General features: G+C 41.7%; 1 protein-coding gene across 7 annotated transcripts in view; it reads left to right on the top strand.

Annotated features, from left to right (window-relative positions):
• The window catches only part of ATP9B (ATPase phospholipid transporting 9B (putative)), a 156,566-nt gene that overhangs the window by 100,418 nt on the left and 35,534 nt on the right, over positions 1 to 20,614 (top strand). For all 7 annotated transcript variants that reach the window (XM_042239458.1, XM_027960865.2, XM_042239456.1 and 4 more), the window contains one exon: positions 9,794 to 9,954. In XM_042239458.1, coding sequence (XP_042095392.1) covers positions 9,794 to 9,954 — 161 coding nt within the window. The remainder of the gene's footprint in view (positions 1 to 9,793; positions 9,955 to 20,614) is intronic.

Genomic DNA, 20,614 nt, shown 5'->3' with positions numbered 1-20,614 from the left:
CTTCCCGCCATCCTCTGCCTGCATCCCGCACTGCCTTATGAAGTGAGTACGTTTACCCATTATTAACCGTGGTGGGTCAGAGCAGGGACAGGTTGAGAGCAGCCCTGAGGGCCGGGGTTTCTGTATCTTTACCCATGTTTAACATAATCACAAAGAGATGATATGCATTTCACTGAGAATTTCAGGAGTTCAGTGAAACAGTGATCATAGCTTTGTTTCCAGTAAATATCTTAGACACAGATCTTGTCACGTCAGCTAATGACTCTTGATTTAAAAACACTACTGAGTGGTTTTATGTCAGGATGGGTGCCAGATATCTGGAGATTGGGGTGGAGACCGTAAGTGGTCCGTAAATCCCCACACATTTACACAATAACCCCAGCAGCGATGCAGGGGCAGGTGACACTGTCTGATCACGGGCTATGTGATGCGATGTAGGTTCTCATTGCGCCAAGCCGCCCGCAGAGAACCGGATGTGAAACACGCTGAACTCAGCTCTACCACACACAGCACGCAGGCATTAAGGGTTTTCCTGCTAATCATCTTTTTTGCTTTCTAACACACTATAACTTAGAATTAACAACTTTATACTACCATGTATGGGACGGAAGTAGTCCGTAATGGAACCAGACTTCATGGAATCTATTATATATAAAAATTGTTAACTAATGCCTAATACATTCCCTGGCACAAACCTGTAAAAATATGTTTTACTTGTTGGTTTGCCAAAGGAAGAGTTTAGATGGTGACATTTGGAATCACTGAACAAATCTCTGTTGTGGGAACTCATCTTTATCATGACCTCTTCCGAAAAAACTTTAGGGCTGGAAGTTAAAGTTTCACTGTAAATTAATGACCTTGTTTACTGATAAAATTTAACCATTCCCTTTCCCAAAATTTTATTAGGAAAATTATGCAGGTAGAGGGTGTTCCGCACCTCCACCCCCCAATTCATTCACTTTAAAAAAAAAAACAACTGTTCGGGCCGTGTCCCAGGCAAGCTCCAGGGAGTGGGTTGGTCTGGTACCTGACTGCTCAGCTGTTTGTTCCCCATGCCTCCTGCTCGAGGGGGACCACCAGGGGTCGGCCGGGCACTTGCTTTTCTTGGGAAGAGCCATGTTCTGATCTGATGTGTCTTCTAAATCCCAGCCTTCTCCATCGCCTGTGGTCCCACAGTTCCAAGCCAGTAGCAGGAGTGTCCCTTCTGAGTGCCAGGAAGTACTTGTTTCAGCTCTTTGCAGAGTTCAGAGGGCACTCTCACAGGAGGACCCTGTGCCAGGATCCTGGTGTGGCAGCGTGAGAAGCTCTGGCGATGTGTTCAGTCATCTCTCAGTGAGCAGTCCCAGAGCCCAGATGTTAATAGCAGTATTATTAATGTGCTTAAAGGAGAAGATTACTTTCTAATTCAGTAATATACTTTATAAATTATGTTTCGGAGTGTATCTTAAGGATGTTTCTAGAACACACACATATGCACAATGATACTTAAAATAAGGGACTTGCTACATGTAGGAGAAAATAAAAACTACACGTGCACGTACCTCCCGGAGGAAAGCTGTAAATACTGTCGTCTCTTCAGTATGAAAGATCCACCAGGAAACAAAAGGTAATGACTGCCCATATTTCAGCAGATGTACAGCACTTTCTTACTGAGCCTATTAAAATTTTAAGATTCCTAATAAAAGCCTTTCTTTAAAAATATCAGGACCATTTAGAGTTTTTATTAGAAAGAAAATCTATTTTTCATGTTTCAAGGGAAAAAAGGATTACCAAGAGTGTGGGGACTTTCAAAATCTTTGAAGAAATATAAAATAAAACAAAGTTCCTTAGCATACCAGTGACCACACACAAAACCTGCTCTTACTGGCATTTTTCCAGACTTTTTTTTTTTTAAAACACAGTTACTAATCCCTAAACTCATGGGTATTGTGCTTTTAGATAGTAAGAATTCAAGAGTAGGTTAATGCTATTTGTAAAATATCTGTTAAAGTAAATATTAAATTACCAGAATAAACTGCTTATTTAATTAGACTAAATTGAAATCAAACACCTGACCTCAAATTTCACTTACATGAATGCTGAATGTTGAAGTTTCTGGTGTCAGTGGATAACTTAGGCTGTTGGCGCAATTAGTTTGAATTGGTGGGTGGTCTTGGCAAAACCAGTTAAAACTGATAGCTTACTACATTGTTAAGACAAAGATAAGGTAAATATATGCAGGGTCTCAAAACCACTAATTTAAGCTGTTACAACTTTATTGACTTAATTTGTAGATCCAGATCTTTTTTTCCTAAAAGCCTTAGCACTATATTGTTGTACTGGTTACCTACGGTATTTTGGATGTCATATCTTTAAATATGATTCTTTATTTTCTAGAAGTTTTTATTTAGGAAATCTCCCCCTGTATGTAGTTTATCATGTTAAAGTCTATAAATTCTGTCTTTGATTCTTCATGGCAACATAGATATTTAGGGTAATTTTTTCATTAATAAAACTAGGATAACGTATTAAATTTACTGAATTGGCTGATTGAAGATCAAAGTTCTGCTTCATGAAAAGGCAGCTTTCAGCAGTCAGGGGGGAAAAAGGCATCAAACTTGAGCGCCCTCTGCTGGGGAAGCCACAACATGGTGCTCCTTGGCTTTCGCTTTCTCTTCCCAGTAAGGAAATGTTACTGTACAAGCGGCAAGTAGCCGAACGGCAGCCGGAAACATGGCGGCCGCGCGCGCGGATCACACTCGGCAGCGTTCGGATGACAGCGACTCGCAAGGTGCAGTCACCTTGCATCCCTGGCTTTTCAGTGAGCTGTGTGGGCTGTTGGAAGATAAGACCAGACTACTGCCCATTAGAAAACTGGTTTCAAATATTCAGTGCTATAGATTTTAATGTAGGTTGTGTACATAGAGTACAAATTAAATTTACAAATAGTTGCCAGACTGTTCTGCATATTTATATTTACTCATTTTTGGTTTTAAATATGGCTTTGACGTGTCACAAGTTGAACTTATTTGAAATAATTTAATAATTATTAAAAACTTTACCACTTAGAGTCACTCTATTGCTTTAAATCTGATGACTTTTTAATATACTGGTTATGCTTTTATAAAGGCTCTGCTATAACAGATGCTGTCGGATAGTAACAGGCTTGACCAAATTATCCTACATGAATGTATAAGAAAGAATTTTGGAAAAAAAAGATCTGACGTGTGTATATGTGTATGTACACATGTTCATAGATAACGTGTCATTTTCTGGCAGTTTTGACGGTTATGAAATGTTGAGTGGATACGTTTTATAGCAAATGCCCGAGCCAGTATTGAAATTTCTCAAATGATCTGGAAGGTTGAATGTTTGAAAAGACAGCCTCATTCTTCATTCATGAAGCCCCCTTCAAACTCAGCAAGTAATCTGTTTGTAGGTTTTAGGAATAATTTTGCCCCTAACAACATGTTTATTGTGTCTGGCTGGCAGACTGGTCTGATGGCATGCATTGCCCTGAAAACTGAGCTGATCGGCACCAAGGTTGTGTCAGCTCCCGGAGAGCGCATGCTGGGTCCCCCCTCCTTTTGAGTTTCTCACAGTAATATGGAAAGCGCTATACTTCCTGGTTCAGTAGCTGAGCTTTGCATTAAGGCTTTTTTTGTCTACATGAAAAATATAGCAACCCCATTTTATTTTTGAATGTTAAATATTAAGAAATGTGTGATAATATATGGTAAGCAAGGAAAAAAAATCCTAATATGCTAAACATAGAATAGTCTGGCAAAATTTATTTGTAGGCAAAAATGTATAATATGAAATATTCTTTCAGTACAGACTTTTAAATGTGTATCGTGTAAATATAGATTTTAACTTTTAAAAATTAAGGTGATATAACATTAAGAATTATTGTGCTGATACTTATTTAGGGAGCTTTTAAAGCACAGATTATTGAGCCAATAGACTAGAACAGCTAAAAGAAGCGCGTCTTATTTCGCAGATCACTGGGGCAGTAAATGGTAATAGCCGAGTTGTCTGTGGGCAGGCGATGCCTGCATGCAGGGCAGACACTTAGGACTAAGGCCTAACGTGACTAAGGCCTAACTTAGGACTAAGTCCAAACATGAATGAATAAATAAACTAGAGAAGAAGGGAAAAAAAGACTATATGGCATCACTTTATAATTTAAAAAATACTTTAAAAACTCCAAACTGGAAAAAGTTATTGCCATAACCTTTAGAAGTTTACATTTAGTATAAGAATTTCAGAAGTACATGACTGAAAAGTACTTATTTTTTTTCTTATTTTTAAGATTCTGCTATAAGTAGAAAATATGGGACTGATTTGGTATTAAGATATTTAAAAATATGTGCTTTTCATAGTAATTTCAGGAGGTTGACGCAGTGATCCTGTGTCAGCTTTTGCAGTCACACCCCAGATTCTGAATGATGTGGAACTGCTGGGCTGATCCCGGCATAGTTCAGCTGCTAAAAGGGAGACAGCAACGGCAGTGTCACTGTTTCCCCTAAGCCGTCTTCATCATGGAAGGTTGTACTTCGGCCTGTGTAGAGTTGTCTTTATTTGCTAGTAGATTGGAGGCTTTTCTGTTTTTCAAATTGAGATGTGTTTACAGCAAAAATACAGGACAAATTAAAATGATATCTAGCTTTTTTCAAGAGTCTAAGTTGGCTTTTTGACATCTTGCACATCATTGTTTTGTTGTTCTAGAATACCTTCATGTAGCAGGTAAGGAAATGTGAGTTTAGAAGGAAGGGTACAGAGCTTGGATGTTCACATAACGTTAATCCAGGATAATAGCCCGTGAAGAGCAGTTGGTGATGCTTATTAGTGCCTTTTGTTTTCTCTGCTACTAAGTTTTTATAACACGAGACTTCTGCATTGATTTCTTGGGGACTTGGGGGGACTTTGAGACGGGCTGGAGAGGCGCTGCGTTGCTGAGATAAGGTGGGGTCTCATTCGTCCCCGGTGCCTTAACAAACCTGGCTGATCTTTCGTTGATTAAGCAGGGTACCGTATTTACCCTTCATTGTTAGTATAAACCATTATTTTACTGAGAACCATTAGCTGTTTAAAACTTGGTACATAAATTAAAGAGGAGCTAAGTGGATTTGTGATCGCTGCCATTAGTGGCGTCTTAGATTATACAGGCAATTATTGTGCTCATTACCCCAGAGCAGCCCCTTCTCAGAGCCATTGTGGTGTCTTAGACATTATGCACAGATTTTCCCTTGGAGATTAAAATTTCCAGTAGCGTATTTAATTTTGTTATCACAGTTGTTTCAAGTAAAATAAATATTATGACAAGTGGAAGAAAATTTGCTTTACTAATATAGGAAATTACAAAAATGTTGAAAGTTACTTCCTAGTGTACTTAATTTACCTCTTCTTGTACAGTCCTAATTACGTCAGCTGATTAGTAATATATGTTAGGGGTGAAAAGATTTTGAAATTGGAGTAAAAGGTACCTGGCCTGTTTAGGTGTTTTAAAAGTTTTTAAAGAAGGAAGAGATTCACATCAAAACTCAAGTTACCACCTTTATAGAATCTGTAGCTTTAGCGTTAATTAGCTTTCATGGTGAATAGTTTTTGAATCCAGATTGCATTTTAGACAAGTTGAAGAAAACTTTCAAGGGTGTTCTAGAAAAATGAGTATAAAATTAATTGCAAATGACCTTTTAAAAAACAGTTGAAATACCTCTGTTCTTCTTGCTGTGTTTTGTTAGAATTGACCCCCCGTCTCCAATAAGACCATACTATTGATATATACTGTAGCGTGGGTGCAGTTGTGTTCCAGGAAGAAGAGTCGTAGTTGAGAAAAGGCTCCTGAAAGACGGCAGGGAACAGCCCACTGCTGAGAGGCTGTGTGTGCTCTGCTAAACTTGTTACTCCGTCCTTTCAGCTAGAAGTGTTTGGAGAAGACAGCATGTCCGCCTCACAGGCACGTCAGGTGGCTGACCACATGTCCTCCTCCGCTGGAGGCGCATGGACACTTGAAATGTAGTGTGCATCAGAGTGCAGTGGCCGCCAGTAACATTCCAGTCCCACGTGGGGCATTGTTTCAGAGGGAATGTGGTGCCCACGCTGACCGCTTCCTCCTGCCTCTTGACAGACCTTCCTTCACTGCCGCAGCGCAGGGGAAAGTGTGAGGTAGTGGTTATGCATTTTGCAAGACAGTGATTCTTTATTTTATTACCAAAAAGGACCAACTCTGGAAGGCCAGATTAAATCATTCCTTTCACTTTTTAATGGGATTTGGATGAATGGAGTAAAATATGCACTTTGCATTCGTTGATAGCATCTTTACGTTGAGGTAATTGAGTCTTTTCTCCCTGACTGCATGAGTAATGACTTCATCTGACCCTCCCAAGGCCTGGAGCTCAGGCCGCCTTTGTCACTGTGGAGAACCGGGCTTTGAAACACGCTCTACTTCCCTGGCTTAATTTTTCTTCATTTTAATCCAAAACCCTATTTTTCTCAATAATTCAAGCATAAACTATGTAGTAGTTGAAGTAGTGGAGATTGCAAGGTACTTGTCCTGGTTGTGCTGGTTTTTACATGGAGTTGATAAATCAGGCACCCAGGTCCCCACTGCCCACTCTCACGGAGGCCCAGCCCCACGCTACCAGAGAAGCTTCCAGAACGCCGTTCACATGGCTCGTCCTAGACCAGCTGGCCCCACTGCCCACTTGCCAGGGCACTGTGCTGGAAGTGACCACCAGGAAGGCAGGGCACCCCCCGCCCCAGGGAGCGGTGCACACCTGGCCAGCCCACGCGGCCCAGGAAGGGCCTCATCTGCCGCAGGCACATGGACGTGAGGCATCGCCAGGACCCAGGGAAAGTTTCCGGAGATCTGAGTCCAAATAGCTTGACCAGAGGCAGCCACATGTCCCAGGCCTGGGTCTGTTGGGGTGTTGGGGGGCATAGTGAGGAGCGGGGCATTGTGGAAGGGGCCAGTGGAGGGGCTGAGTCTGCAGGGTGGGGGCTTGGTAAGGGCCGGGGCCTGCTGGGGGCTGGCTCGGAGGGGTAGGGTCTGCAGACCACCCTCACCCCTCACCCCTACCCCAGGGCCCAGTGGCTCCCAGGCCACCAGGGGACCTGCAGTGTCTGGGTCTGGTGTGTAAGTAGGGTGCATGCGCTAAACACCCTTTGAGCCGTGTTGCTTCTGGGTACCTGTTGTCATTCCCGTTGCTTGTGCAGCCTCTTTAAAGGCTATAAGGTGTCAACCAACAGCGATGCTGATTGTCAGTTCTAAGAGGTAACTTTGTCCATAAGCCTGGTTAGAGAAGGTTTCTCTCTTATAGGATATGTTACTCGTGTTCATTGTATCTTTCCCACTGTTGTCCAGTTGCTCAGCCATGTCTGACCTGTGACCGCATGGACTGCAGCAGCCAGGCTTCCCTGTCCTCCTCCATCTCCTGGAGCTCGCTCAGACTCGTGTCCGTTGGGTCACGGATGCCATCCAGCCATCTCATCCTCTGTCGTCCCCTTCTCCTCCTGCCCTCACTCTTTCCCAGCATCAGGGTCTTTTCAAATGAGTCAGCTCTTTGCATCAGGTGGCCAAAGTATTGGAGCTTCAGCATCAGTCCTTCCAACGAACATTCAGGATTGATTCCCTTTAGGAATGATTAGTCTTCTCCAACACCACAGTTCAAAAGCATCAATTCTTTGGCATTCAGCCTTCTTTATGGTCCAACTCTCACATCCGTACATGACTATTGGAAAAACCATAGCTTTGAGTATACAGACCTTTGGCAAAGTAATGTCTCTGCTTTTCAATACACGTAACATTCCCTGCTAGACTGCTTCTCCCCAGGTGGCATCTCGTAGTGTGCTCATTTTCATAACCCTGGCATGCATGTGTGCTCAGTCGTGTCTGACTCTCTGTGACCCCACGGACTGTAGCCCGCCAGCCTCCTCTGTCCATAGGCTCTTCCAGGCAAGAACACTGAAGTGGGTTGCCATCCCCTTCTCCAGGGAAGCCTCCCAGCCCAGAGACTGACGCCTCGCCTCTTGCATCTCCTGCGTTGGCAAGTGATTCTTTCACCGCTGTGCCACCTTCGTTTTTCATGACCTTAAGAGTTGAGCAAAAAGGGTAGTAGACATTTAAACTTACTTGTATCGTGAATGAATTTCCTTCACTGCCACACTCAGTGGGTTTTCTGACAGAGTTTTGTGCTTTTAACTGCAAGTTCTAACATTCTCATGAGAGTTTGTGGCAAATATTCATCAAAACAAGATACACACTAAATATGTGAGGTGTAGAAAAGGCTAGGCTTTTACTGGCCAAAGAAGTGATATTTGAAAAGGCACTACAAAGTAAACTGTTATTAAGCAACTTAGTAATTCTTCAAGTTTTAAATTTAAGGTGTTTATAAAGGTATTTGTCCTGAGTTGATCATCAGACTCCTAAGTCCCGCTGTCTTGGTAGTTTTGGTAATCATGTTTCCTTTTTTATTTCTCTTTTTCAAAATCTGTACCAGGTACAGGAGAAACTCAGACGACAGATAACCTGATAGGATTCAGTTATCTGCTAGTGTCATAAAACTTAGGAGTCAGCGGCTCTGTTAACACCTGCTGGGCCCTGGCCTGAGGGGGGCAGGCTGTCTGGGCTCCCGGCACCTCCGTTAGGAGATGGGCAGTGCCAGTTTACCATGGAGGAGAGTGAGGCTTAGAGAGTGTGAGACGTTCTCCAGGGCCGCACGGCTAGTAAGCAGAGACTCAGGAGCAGGTTCTCAGCAGTGGAGAGAGCAGTCCTGGTAGTGAGGACAGTGGCAGCGTGCCCGTAGTCTTGCTCTGTCCTGGAGGCCACGCTCCCTGTGCTGAGTGCCTCCTCCCCCCGGTCGCCCAGTCACGGACGGGAAACACACCCATCTCACCCAGAGCTGCACAGCGAGGAGGCGCAGCCAGCACTCAAACTGGCATCCTGAGGCAGCTCAGCTGTGGCGTGGTGTCCCTTCTCCTCTCTGCGGCTCTAAAGCCTTTCTGCACAGCCCTATGCTGCCCTCCCCACGCCCCTCCCTGCCCGCCACGCCACGTTGCGCGGTGGTCTTTCAGCCATGAAACTGGGCCGGGAGGAAGACTGGGTGGAGGTTACTGGGCTGGAAAGTGAAGTTGCATGCTTCAGAAGAGCTGTGTTCTCCTAGCTCGTAGGACGGGCAGTGTTTGGATGTCTCACCCTTTCTGCCTCCAAGATCCCGCACAGATCACACACAAAAAAAGGAATGAATTCTTACTGACATAATTTTCCCATATCTTGCTTAGCTGGGAAATAATCCACAGACGGAATCTGAGTGTCGTGTACCTTCCTGCAAGAACCTCCAGTGGAGGACTTCTGCAAATTAACCAGTTGTCGTGGCAAGCTAACTATTCCATCTGTTGCTTTTCTTCTTAATCAAGAGAAGTTCTTTTCAGAGAGGCTCTTGGCTGAGGGGGATGACAGCCAGCCAGCCTGTTCTGGCCTGGCCTGTGCAGAGGAAAGGGCACCTGTGTTCTCGCGGGAGCCGGCTGTGCGCCTGTGCGTCCCCTTGTGCTTCCTCAGTAGCCTCTTTCTGGAAACCTTCTGGGGGCCGTGACTCATTCCCAGAAATTCTCCCTAAATCTCTAGAACACTTTTTGGGAAAAACTGTAGATGTCATAAGTTTTCCCAAGAAAACGTAAAGTGAATACATCTTTGTGTTTTATTGTAATAAAGGCTAATACAAAAGAAAACTTAAGACCGTCATCCCTACCATGTATTTAGATTTGTAAAATTAGAGACACTGTGACTCTGTGCTAATTCTGTATTTTCTTTCAGGTTGGTTTGTTGGATCTTGAACTCAACCAGCTGACCAAAGCACTATTTCTGGCCTTGGTTGCCCTCTCGGTTGTCATGGTGACCTTGCAGGGATTTGCAGGCCCCTGGTACCGCAGTCTCTTCCGCTTTCTTCTTCTCTTCTCCTACATCATTCCCATAAGGTGAGTTTAAGGATGAGGAATACCAGTGTCTGGTTTCAGTGAATATGATGTTATTAAATGTGTTCTCAGTGTGAAAGAAATGGTCCACTTAGAACTAAAGAGGGAAGATACGGGACTGACTCTAACCATGGCTGCCTCCCTTTCACTGTGGGCACTGACTCTGAGAAGTGAGCGCGTGCCTGAAACTCCCCGTTGAGAAAAAGGCGGAGGTGTCCACTCTGTTACCCTTGGTCCCAGCGCTCTGAGTGCTGGAAGGCCTGAGCCCAGAATCTGCCAGTGTGAGCCCTGCCCCCTGATGTGAGGCACCTGCTGCCCAAACCCCAGTGGGGTCCCTGCCCCAGGACAGCTGGCCTCCCGGGGTGGAGTCTCTAGGTCTGCATGGCCTATCTCAGCTGTTGGCACACTCCCTCCAGACTGTCCTGCAGCTGCCAACAGCCGTCTCCTCCCATCTCTCTTGAGCAAACACATCTTTTCTTGGGATTTCTTAGGGGTTTTTCCTTTGTTTTCATTAATCTCGTTTTTCTTCATTTCTTTTGCTTTTATCAGTTCTGAAATTTTATGTGGTGTCCTTCATGACTATTTCTGTTGTACGACGAGAAAGGCTGAGTTAAGAGTGCTCTTCCTTCTTTGGGGCACTTCCGTCTTTGATAGAAACCATTGAACAATATTCAGATTTTATTGCAGTTTTTTAATATGAGTATGTTTAATTTCTTTCTTCTTTTCTGTAGTAAACTAACAATGTAAAGAGACTTGACATGTTTCCCCTTATCCTATTAATAGGAAATACTAATTATAGTCATGAAAGTTAATATATAAGTATTTTTAAACAAAAACTAATGATCATTTTCTCACATTTCAATTTTGTATATTTATAGTAAAAAATTAGATCATACCCAATAACAAGACAAAGAAAGAAATATTATGTATAATCTCTGTTGCTGCTGCTAAGTCACTTCAGTCGTGTCCGACTCTGTGCGACCCCATAGACGGCAGCCCACCAGGCTCCCATGTCCCTGGGATTCTCCAGGCAAGAACACTGGAGGGGGTTGCCATTTCCTTCTCCAATGCATGAAAGTGAAAAGTGAAAGTGAAGTCGCTCAGTCGTGCCCAACTCTTAGTGACCCCATTGACTGCAGCCTACTAGGCTTCTCCATCCATGGGATTTTCCAGGCAAGAGTATTGGAGTAGCTGATGATAAATTCTGTAAGACCTTTCAGATGTGGATATACTTAAAGACTTATAAGTAAGAATGTTCATACTTACCTATACATAAGTATATTAGCATTCACACATATCCTCTTTCTAAGTCTGTATATCCTTTTAAAAAGTCTGCTTATGTGGAATTGCCCTGGCAGTCCAGTGGTTAAGACTCCATACTTCCACTGTTTGAGGCTTGGGTTCAGTCCCTGCTGGGAAACTAAGACCCTGCATGCCACTGGTGGGGCCAAAAAAAAAAAATCTGATTACAAAATGAGAAAGGTACAAGGCTGTGTGCAAGTCTGGCTTCTTCTAGTTTTTCCATCAGCAGTTTTATATTTAGATTAACATGCTTAGTCAAGCTTGGAGAGACTTGCTGGACAGAAGTGTGGCTGCACCTCTGTCTGTCTCTGAGATGCTCACATGCACTTCAGCGTGATACTTCTCCTCATTTTTCATAGTGTGAGAATGCAATTACACAGGTTTAGCAGAAGGGATGAAACAGTAAAATTAAAATGTAAAACGTATAGAGGACACTGATTTAGGGGCTTAACATTTGATTCAACCAAATTTGTTTTCTCATTGCAAAGTTTCCATTAAAATATAAATAGCAATACATTTTAGTATTTACTAAATATGTTTCTGCGCTTAACAAAGAATCGACTTTAAAATAGTCTTAAAATTGTCTTTTTTCTTTTTCAAAGTGCCAGTTCTGGAAAATAAAGTGCTTTTCTTCTACTGACCTAACACTCTAAAAGTCTTTTCCGTTTTAAGAAAAGAGAGCTGTTTTATGGAAATTCTCTGCAGAATTAAGTTTGTCTGAGTCACCTGATACAAGTTCCTTCATCTTTCAAGGAACATAGTATGAGACTTACCTCTACTTTTGTAATCCAGAAATAAATGTGTGCTCCTTAAATCGTTTGTTTTTCTCGTAGCACAGAGCCAACCATCAGAATTCTTCACAGTGCATGTGAAGTTCCCTCAGGTCAGGAGCTCGCGTTGCTGCTCCTAGTCACTGTGTCTTCTGGATATACTCTAAAATGCTGCGTCACAGTCTAGCGGGTAATCAGAAGCAAGCGTCTTAGCACTGCCAAGCCAGGGAGGCTCACGTGGGCAGCAGAAGCAAGGTGGTATTTGATGAGGTGACAGCGGTGCTCCTTCCCAGAAACACTGGAGTGCCTCTTGTGGGTACAGCGTCTTTGTGGAAACACTGACGTTGATGAGGGTTTGTGTGGCCTCGGAGACCATTTTCCTCTCTTTCACTCTTAAGTCAAGCAGCCAAATCAGCGGCTGTGGGAAGGCTTGCCAGGGAAATGCCCACGTATTCATGCTACCAGCTGACCGCTTGGTGGGACGCCCGGTGCTCTGCCCAGAGTTCTGCTCAGTCAGCACATCAAGAAGGGAGTGTTGAAAACGTTAGCTAACACAGGGACAACATTTGCTTCAGAATTTAGAGATTAACTTTCCTGGAGTTTTACTGAAGGAAAATACGTAGATTTTTGTCAAATTATTTACAGGGCAGATGCCCTTCCTGCAACATCACAAGTTTGTGCTAACCTGCCAGCTTCATTTTCCAGGTAGAATGCTTGGGGGAAAGAGTACTTTCCACCTTACTTAGACCTCAGAATGATATTCAGTTACTGACGGCTTGGGACATTTGCAGTCTCTCCAGACTGCAGAAGATGCCAACCTTAGAAGAGTCAGTGTGTAGAAAGCATGCACGGAGGGAAGTCCTAGGGTGTGCCTGGACAGCCTTTTGCTGAAGAGAGGAGATGTGTGACTGTAAGATCCACTTAGCCATCTCAGCAGGAGTGAAGAATAGATGGGCTTGTCCAGCAAAGACCTGTGGAGGGGCTCTTGTCTGATGGTGTGGTCCCCCCAGGACGCACATGAGAGACCCTCAGAGTTTTTGAAAATGTTGTATCAGCAGTAACACTGACATCTTGGACGGAAAGGGACGGAGATAGAACAAAATAAGAAGCCTACCAGACTCCCAAAATTCTGCGTGGGAGAAATGGGCTGGAATTCTCCATGGCTGGAAATGGGCTGATAGAACTGCCTGGCTGCAGGCGTGTGCTACATTTGCGGGGAAAGAAAGGGTAGTTTTGAGGCCAGAGCTGACATATGTCCTGCAGAGGCTGTGGAGCCGGGAGTCCAGAGCTGGAGCTTCCAGGCACAGGGAATTATTCTCAGCTCTTGAAACCTTATGCAATCTGCTTTGCTGGGAAGTTAACTGCAACTGCTTTGTAGTTACTTATGATGTCTGGATGTTAGTTCTTTTTCAGTTCTCCGTTCTGCTGATAATCTTTCTCAGTCTTTAACTTGAATTTTTACTCACCCAGTGGTTAAATTATAAATAAAATTGTTAGTTTTACATTGTCAAACTTATAATTCTGTTTTGTTGTTGCGTTTCACTGTGTGTGTTTAAGAATTCCTCCTCTACTCCAGAATGGTGACGCTGTCCTCCTGTATTAACTTCTAGAAGTTTATTAGTTTTCTCTTTGACCACTGGAAGTGCTTTTGTTGTTTCCTATTTGGGGGGTGGGGGGGCAGGGATTAATAGTGTAGAGTAGTATTTTCACATATTTTTCCATACCGGTTCTCTTAGCACCCTTTGTAGAAAACACCTCTTCCCGACGATCTAGGGTCCTCTCTGTCACATGCTAAGTATTCATATATGCACAGGTCTGTTTTGGGTTCCCTGTTCTGGTCTTTTTATCTTTTCCTGACCAAGTAACAAAGTGCCTTAGCTCGGAAGCCCTTATAATAAGTGGGTATTTGGTAAAAGCAGGCCCTCCATGTGTTCATTGAGTGCCTTTGCTCTCCTTGGCCGGGCTTCCCAGGTGGCTCTGGTGGTCAGGAGCTCACCTGCTAGTGCAGGAGACACGGGCTTGATCCCCGGGTTGGGAAGATCCCCTGGAGAAGGAAATAGCTTCCCACTGCAGTATCCTTGCCTGGAGAACCCCGTGGACAGAGAAGCCTGGCGGGCTACGGTCCACGGGGTCGCAGAGAGTCAGACACGATCGCGTGCACGTGCGGGCTCTCCTTGGCCATTCACATTCACTACTAAATCTTCCAAACCATGACTGTGGAGTACCTCTTACCTGCGTTAGGTCTTTTCTAACATCTCAAACTTTTTAAACACTTTCATTGAAATCTTGCGTAACTTTTGTTAGAACTGTTTTTAGATACTTGACATTTTTCAAATGCTGTTATAAATGCCATTTTTTGAAAGAACTGTTTCCTATATATTTGTTGCTGGTATAGAGAAATAAAATGGATTTCTATAAAAATGGTTGAATCCATCCATTTTGGTAAAATTTTATTGATTCTAATTATTAATGTGAAATCTATTATATTTTTCTCTATAGATAATCACCTAGTCAGTAGACAGTGATCGCTTGCTTCCTTTCGGTCTTTTGCACCCTTTCTTTCTTTGCCTTGTCATTGTAGCAACGATTTCTAGCTTAACGTTAAGTGGCTATAGTGATACTGCACATCCTTCTTTGTTCCCGATGTGAAAGGCAGAGGTTTCAACATTTCATCATAAGGATGCTGTAAGTTTTTACAGAACCCCTTCTTTACAATATATAATAGAAGTTGTTTCTATTCCTATTTTGTTAAAACTTGTCTTTAAATCACTGATTTAATTTTTTAAACGTTGCTACTAAATCTTTTGAGATGATTTTTCATCTTAAGTTTTTCTTCTTCAGATATTCATATGCCAGATTATACCAACTGACTCTCTGATGTCACACCTGCTTTGTGTTATTTGGGGGGAAAAGCACAACTTGGCCATGGCATAATACTCCTTCATGTATTACTGGATTCCATTTGCTTGTCATTTTTGTGAAGATTTTGCATTGGTTTATCTGAGTGAGATTAACTTATACCTCCCTCTCACATCTTTTGGTGTTTAGTGTCAAGATTATGCTGTTCTCTTAAAATACATCAATGAGTCTTCCCAAAATTTTTTGTTTGAAATTGTAATTATTTATTCCTTGGACATTTACACATCGAGGAGGCAATGTCAGCCTGAACTTTTTGTTGTGGAAAGTTGTTTAACAGAGTTGATTTCTCTACTGGTTTATATATATTTCTTAAATACTTAAAGTTTAAGTAGTTAACTTTAACTAGTCAGAAAACTTTATTTCAAGTTTTTAACTTCTTGAGTCAGTTTTGGAAAGTATGGTTTTCAAGAAATACGTCACCTATACCTAAGTATTCAAAAATTTTAATTAAAGTGTGTTAATAATGTTTTCCTATAATCTCTTCTTATAAGTGTGATCTGTGGTATTGATCACCTTTATTTTTGGTACTTATTTCTGCCCCTTCTCTCTTTTTTTCTTGATTAGTCTTCCAGTGGTTTCGTCAACTTCAGTAGTCTTTACGAAAATCTACTCTTGACTCTATTGATTCCCTGTGGCTCTGTAATATTTTCCTATTTTAGTAATGTTGACTTTCTTTCTTTCTTTCCTCCTACCTTCTTTGGTTTGTATTCTTCTTCTTCAGATAGATGATTAACTCACTAGCTTTCATATTTTTACCCTTTTGAATATATGCAGTTGAGGCTATACATTTCTATACAAGTACTACGTTGGCAGCATCCTAAAAGTTTTCATATGTAGTATTTGTGTTATTGTCAACTACAGATTGTTTAATCTTCACTGTGATTTCTTCTTTGACCCGTGGTTATTACAAAGTTATTTCTTAGTTTATGAGCATATTCGACTTTTCTAAATATGTCTCTGTTCATAGTTGGCTTGATTGCGTTGTTACCAGAAAACATGCCATTCATTATTGCACATCTATGAAATATTTTGAGACTAGTTATGGGGCCCAGTATTTAGTTGGTTTTTGTGGACATTCCCTGTGTACTTGAAAAGAACATGAAGTCTGAATTGTTGGTCTCCGTGCTTCACAGTGTGTTAGGTCAGGATTGTTCAACTTGTTCATAAGTTTCTCTGTACCTTTTGCTTGTTTTCTCAACCTTTTCTAACAGTTACTGAGGATGGTGTCAAAATCACCCATCAGTATTGTGAATTCATCTATTTTTCCTTTGAAGTCTATTTTTGGTATTATATATTTTGTGACTTTACTATTGATGGTATCCAGGTTTAAATCATTACATATTTCTGCTGAATTATGCATTTTCTCAATATAAAGTGACTTTCTTTATCTCTGCTAAGGCTTTTTGCATTAAATTCTACTTTGCTTTATGTTAATATAGTGATGCCAGCTGGCTTTAATTTGCTTGGCATGTCTTTTTCCATCTTCGTACTTTCAACTTTTCTGTGTAATTATATTTATATGTGTCTCTTGTAAATAGCATAAAGTTTAATTTTAATCTACTCATAGTTTTTGACTAGTGCATACACAATTATTGTAATACTGTTGTATTTTTAGTTTAAATCTATTATTTTATATTGTGCTTTTAATGTATATTTCTGTTCTGTATTTTTTCTCCTTTCTTACCATTTTTTTTTTCAATTCCACCTTTTCTGTAGTAGTTTGTAGGTTTTATAAGAATTTCTGTTCTTTTTAGTATGTGTCCTTGAAATGAAAAACATTCTTAATTTCTCAGAGTCTAAAGGTATTGGTTTCCTTTGCATGTCATCTTACAAATGTTTAACTCCATTTGCCCCTTCTGACCTAATCCATTTTTGTAATTTATCCTAATTGTAGGTATTCTTAAACTGCATGATATTACTGTTTTACACATTCCCTCTTAATTTTGGTTTATCAATGTTTTATTCTTCTTACCTTTCAGAAGTTCCATGTAGGATAATTTTCCTTCTGTCAGAAATGTATTCTTTAGTTTTTGTTTAGTGAGGGTCTCTGTTGGGAACCCCAGGTTTCTCCTCTTGAAAGACAGTTTCACCTGTGTAGCTCTCTGAGCTGCCACATTCAGCTCGCTCTCTCCTGGCTTCTGTGGCTGCTGTTGCTGCTCTTCATCTCGGCCTTTCCCCTCTGGGACCTTCCCAGTGCCTTTCAGGCGTGCTCTTTGTGGGTGGCGTCCTGCTCTCTGACACAGTGTCTAGATAGATGTCTATTCCGGAATCTGTAGATAGGTTTCTTCCACTCATCCAAGAACGGTCTCAGTTTGTCCCTAAATACTGCCTTTGCCCTGTTCTGGGTGGGCAGAGATCCACCCATACCCTTTGTTTCTCCTGTTTTACTTTTGTACTTTCCACCTTTTTTTGTTTCTTGGTTTATTCTGTTAATAAGTAATGTTCCTGATGACCTGCCTTCCAAGCCACTGATTTCATCTTTGGCTATATCTAATCAGATATTAAACCAATTTCTAAATTTCAGTTATTGGCATTATTTTAGTTCTAAAATCTGATTCATCATTCACTTTTATTTTTGCCTGTTCCACGCAGATACCTTCCCGGGCCCCCTGTGCGTCCAGGCTGCAGCCCGTGCCTGCCGCGCGTGCGCGCCTCACGCCGTGCGCAGTGTCTCGCTTGCGCCCCCGGCTCTTGTCCGCGGTGCAGCATGTCTGTGTGCTGTGTGGTGGTGGTTGCTCTTGGCTTGTTTGGAGTTTGCTTGTTTCTTTGCCATTGTATTTGAAAAGCTAACTATAGGAATCATTGAGATAAGAGATGGAAGTACGTTTTTCCAAGACAAATACTCTGACTTTTAAACTGTGTACTTGTAGTTACTACCTGTCTTAAAACAGCTTGAGACAAGTTCAAGATTCATGGTTACAGACTTACTCAGGAAACGAGCCTGACCCCATCACACCTGCAGGTGCATTGGTCCAGGTTGGCCCTGAGTCTGAGAGCCATGGGCGAATCACCTGGTGAAAACATTGTTGAACCATCGCTTGCCATCTGTGGTGTGTCATGAAAATTTTAGAGAATCATAGAATAAAACATTTGGGGGAGGGAGGGATCAGAAAAATTGTATCTGAGCTTTTTTCCTTTAAATGACTATTTACAGGAAACAGTTTTGATTACTTTAGATAAAGCGTGTCATTTAAATGACTTTTATTTTCTTTTGCTCAGATGAGGATCTAAAAATAAGCCTCTCTTTGGAGAAATATGTGTGAATTATCTCAGGTAGCTTCACTCCCTGAGGAGCCTGGTGTGCCCTGCAGCTGGCTCACCTGGTTCTGATAAATGTGCAGGTTTAATTGTAACAAATTAAGTTTGAATGCAGCAGGCCATGTCGGTGGGGTGAGGGTGGAGGGTTGGTATGCCACGGTCCATGCTGCGCACCTCACTTGTGCAGGGTCCAGGCTACCCCCTCAGACACTTCTGTGGCTGTGAGGAAGAAATGGGGAAAGAAAGTGCCACCGTTAAGATGGACTCTATGTTCTAAAATTAACCTCGTGTTTTCTCACTGTAGCATGAAGCAGGCTTATGCATGTTCCTCTCGGGGACACTCCTGAACACACTAGTTCGTGAAGATAGTTTATTCCATTTTCTTATATGTGTAACTGGAGGAGGGCATGGCAACCCACTGCAGTGTTCTTGCCTGGGAAATCTCATGGACAGAGGAGCCTGGTTACAGTCCATGGGTTGCAAAGAGTCAGACAGGACTTAGTGACTGAATAGAAACAACATTATTTAGCAGTAAAGGTCATAACTGCCTCTGATTCAACCGACCATCTAGAACTGCAGCCGTTTTCCCACTTATTTGGAGTAGGTCTTAGAAAATTTCACAGTTGCTAAATTAGTAATATAACGAGCTTAAATATGTATATGGTATCTATTATTATAATACTCAAAATAGTAGGCTTACTATATAGTTTTTGTTCAGAAAAAGTGTAACTGTAAAGTATAGGGTTGGCAAAAAGTTCCTTCAGTTTTTAAGTAAAAGTAAAAGACATGTTTTTCATTTTCACCAAGAATTTATTGAACAATGTATTCTCCATTTTGTTCCACTACCTTCTGCCATTTTTCAGTAACTTCATAATTCCATCATTCCAAAACATTTTGTCTTTGTGAGCAAAGAACTGTTCCAGGTGCATTTTTAGTCCTCCGTGAAATGGAAATTTTTTCCACTAGGAGAATTTTGTAAAGACTGAAATCAATGGAAATCTGCAAGTGCAGTGTCTGGTAAATACAGCGAATGAATCGGGACTTCCCAGCCAAGCTGTAAGTTTTCCTTGTCAACAAAAAAGCTTGAGGCCTTGCGTTATCATGATGGAAGCTGATGTGTTTTCTGCTGACTAATTCCCCAGGCTTGTCATCGAGCACTGCTTTCAGTTGGTCTGATTGGGAGCAGTACTTGTTGGAATTAATCGTTTGGTTTTCCAGAATGAGTTCATAATAGAGGACTCCCTTCCAATCCCACCATTTACACAACATCACCTTCTTTGGATGAAGACCGGCCTTTGGTGTGGTTGGTGGTGGTTCACTTCCCTTGCCCCACAATCTCTTCCATTCCACATTATTGTACAGTATCCACTTTTCATTTCCTGTCACAATTTGTTTTAAAAACAGAACATTTCATTACGTTTCAGTAAAGAATTACATGTGGAAATATGATCAAGAAGGTTTTTTTCACTTCACATATGTGGAACCCAAATATCAAAATGATTAACATACCAAGCTGGTACACATGGTTTTCAACACTTGATTTGAAAACTTGATTTTGAGTATGTTGGCTGTGTCCCATGTGGTATAATGTTGATTATTCTCAATTAATGTCTCGATTTGTTTGCTATCAACTTCCACTGGTCTACCCAACTGTGGAGCATCGTCCAGCGAGAAATCTCCAGCACGAAACTTCACAAACCACTTGTGACATGTTTGATCAGTCACAGCAATTTCTCCATAAACTGCACGAAGCTTTTTTGTGTTTCAGTTGTGTTTTTTCTTTTCTTGAACTAATAAAGCATAATATGCCAAAAATGTTGCTTTTTTTCATCTTCAATATTAAAATGGCTACACAAAAATTCAGCAATTTTATTCTTTTTTTTTTTAATGCATGCTGTGACAGCCGTCACAATCTTAACAAAATTGTGTCAGTGAAGTTAGAGATAACTAAGTGCTGCTGTGCTACTAGAGTCATTTTACAGAAAAACAGAAGAAACTTTCTGGCCAATCCAATACCAGTTGAACAGAGGCCTGTGTTTTGAAGTTCCATAAAATTAGAACATAACTAAAAAGTAAGTTAAATATCTAACTAAAAAGTAAGTTAAAGTAAGGGATGATAACTATTCTGTCAACTTGGTGTTTGAAATTTGAGCTTCTAGAAACTTTTGGCATTAAAAATGAAAATTATTGGACTGACATTTGATCAAGATGTCCAGTGTGAATCAGAGTGAACATAAGCTCTGTTTCCTCCCTGTATGGTGTTATCGTCTTAGTTGAAGGTGTTTTTCCTTCATATGCAGTGGCTCTGCTCTTTTTTTATGAACATGATGCTCAGGGGCTGGTGCTCGGAGGGCCTTTGCCCAGCCTCCTCCAGAACCTGCTCCCCTTCACGGCCTCCACATGGGGGAGCTTCT

The sequence above is a fragment of the Ovis aries genome, chromosome 23 (assembly GCF_016772045.2).
Source record: "Ovis aries strain OAR_USU_Benz2616 breed Rambouillet chromosome 23, ARS-UI_Ramb_v3.0, whole genome shotgun sequence".
Lineage (NCBI taxonomy): Eukaryota > Metazoa > Chordata > Mammalia > Artiodactyla > Bovidae > Ovis > Ovis aries.
This window is presented reverse-complemented; position numbering and strand designations above follow the sequence as displayed.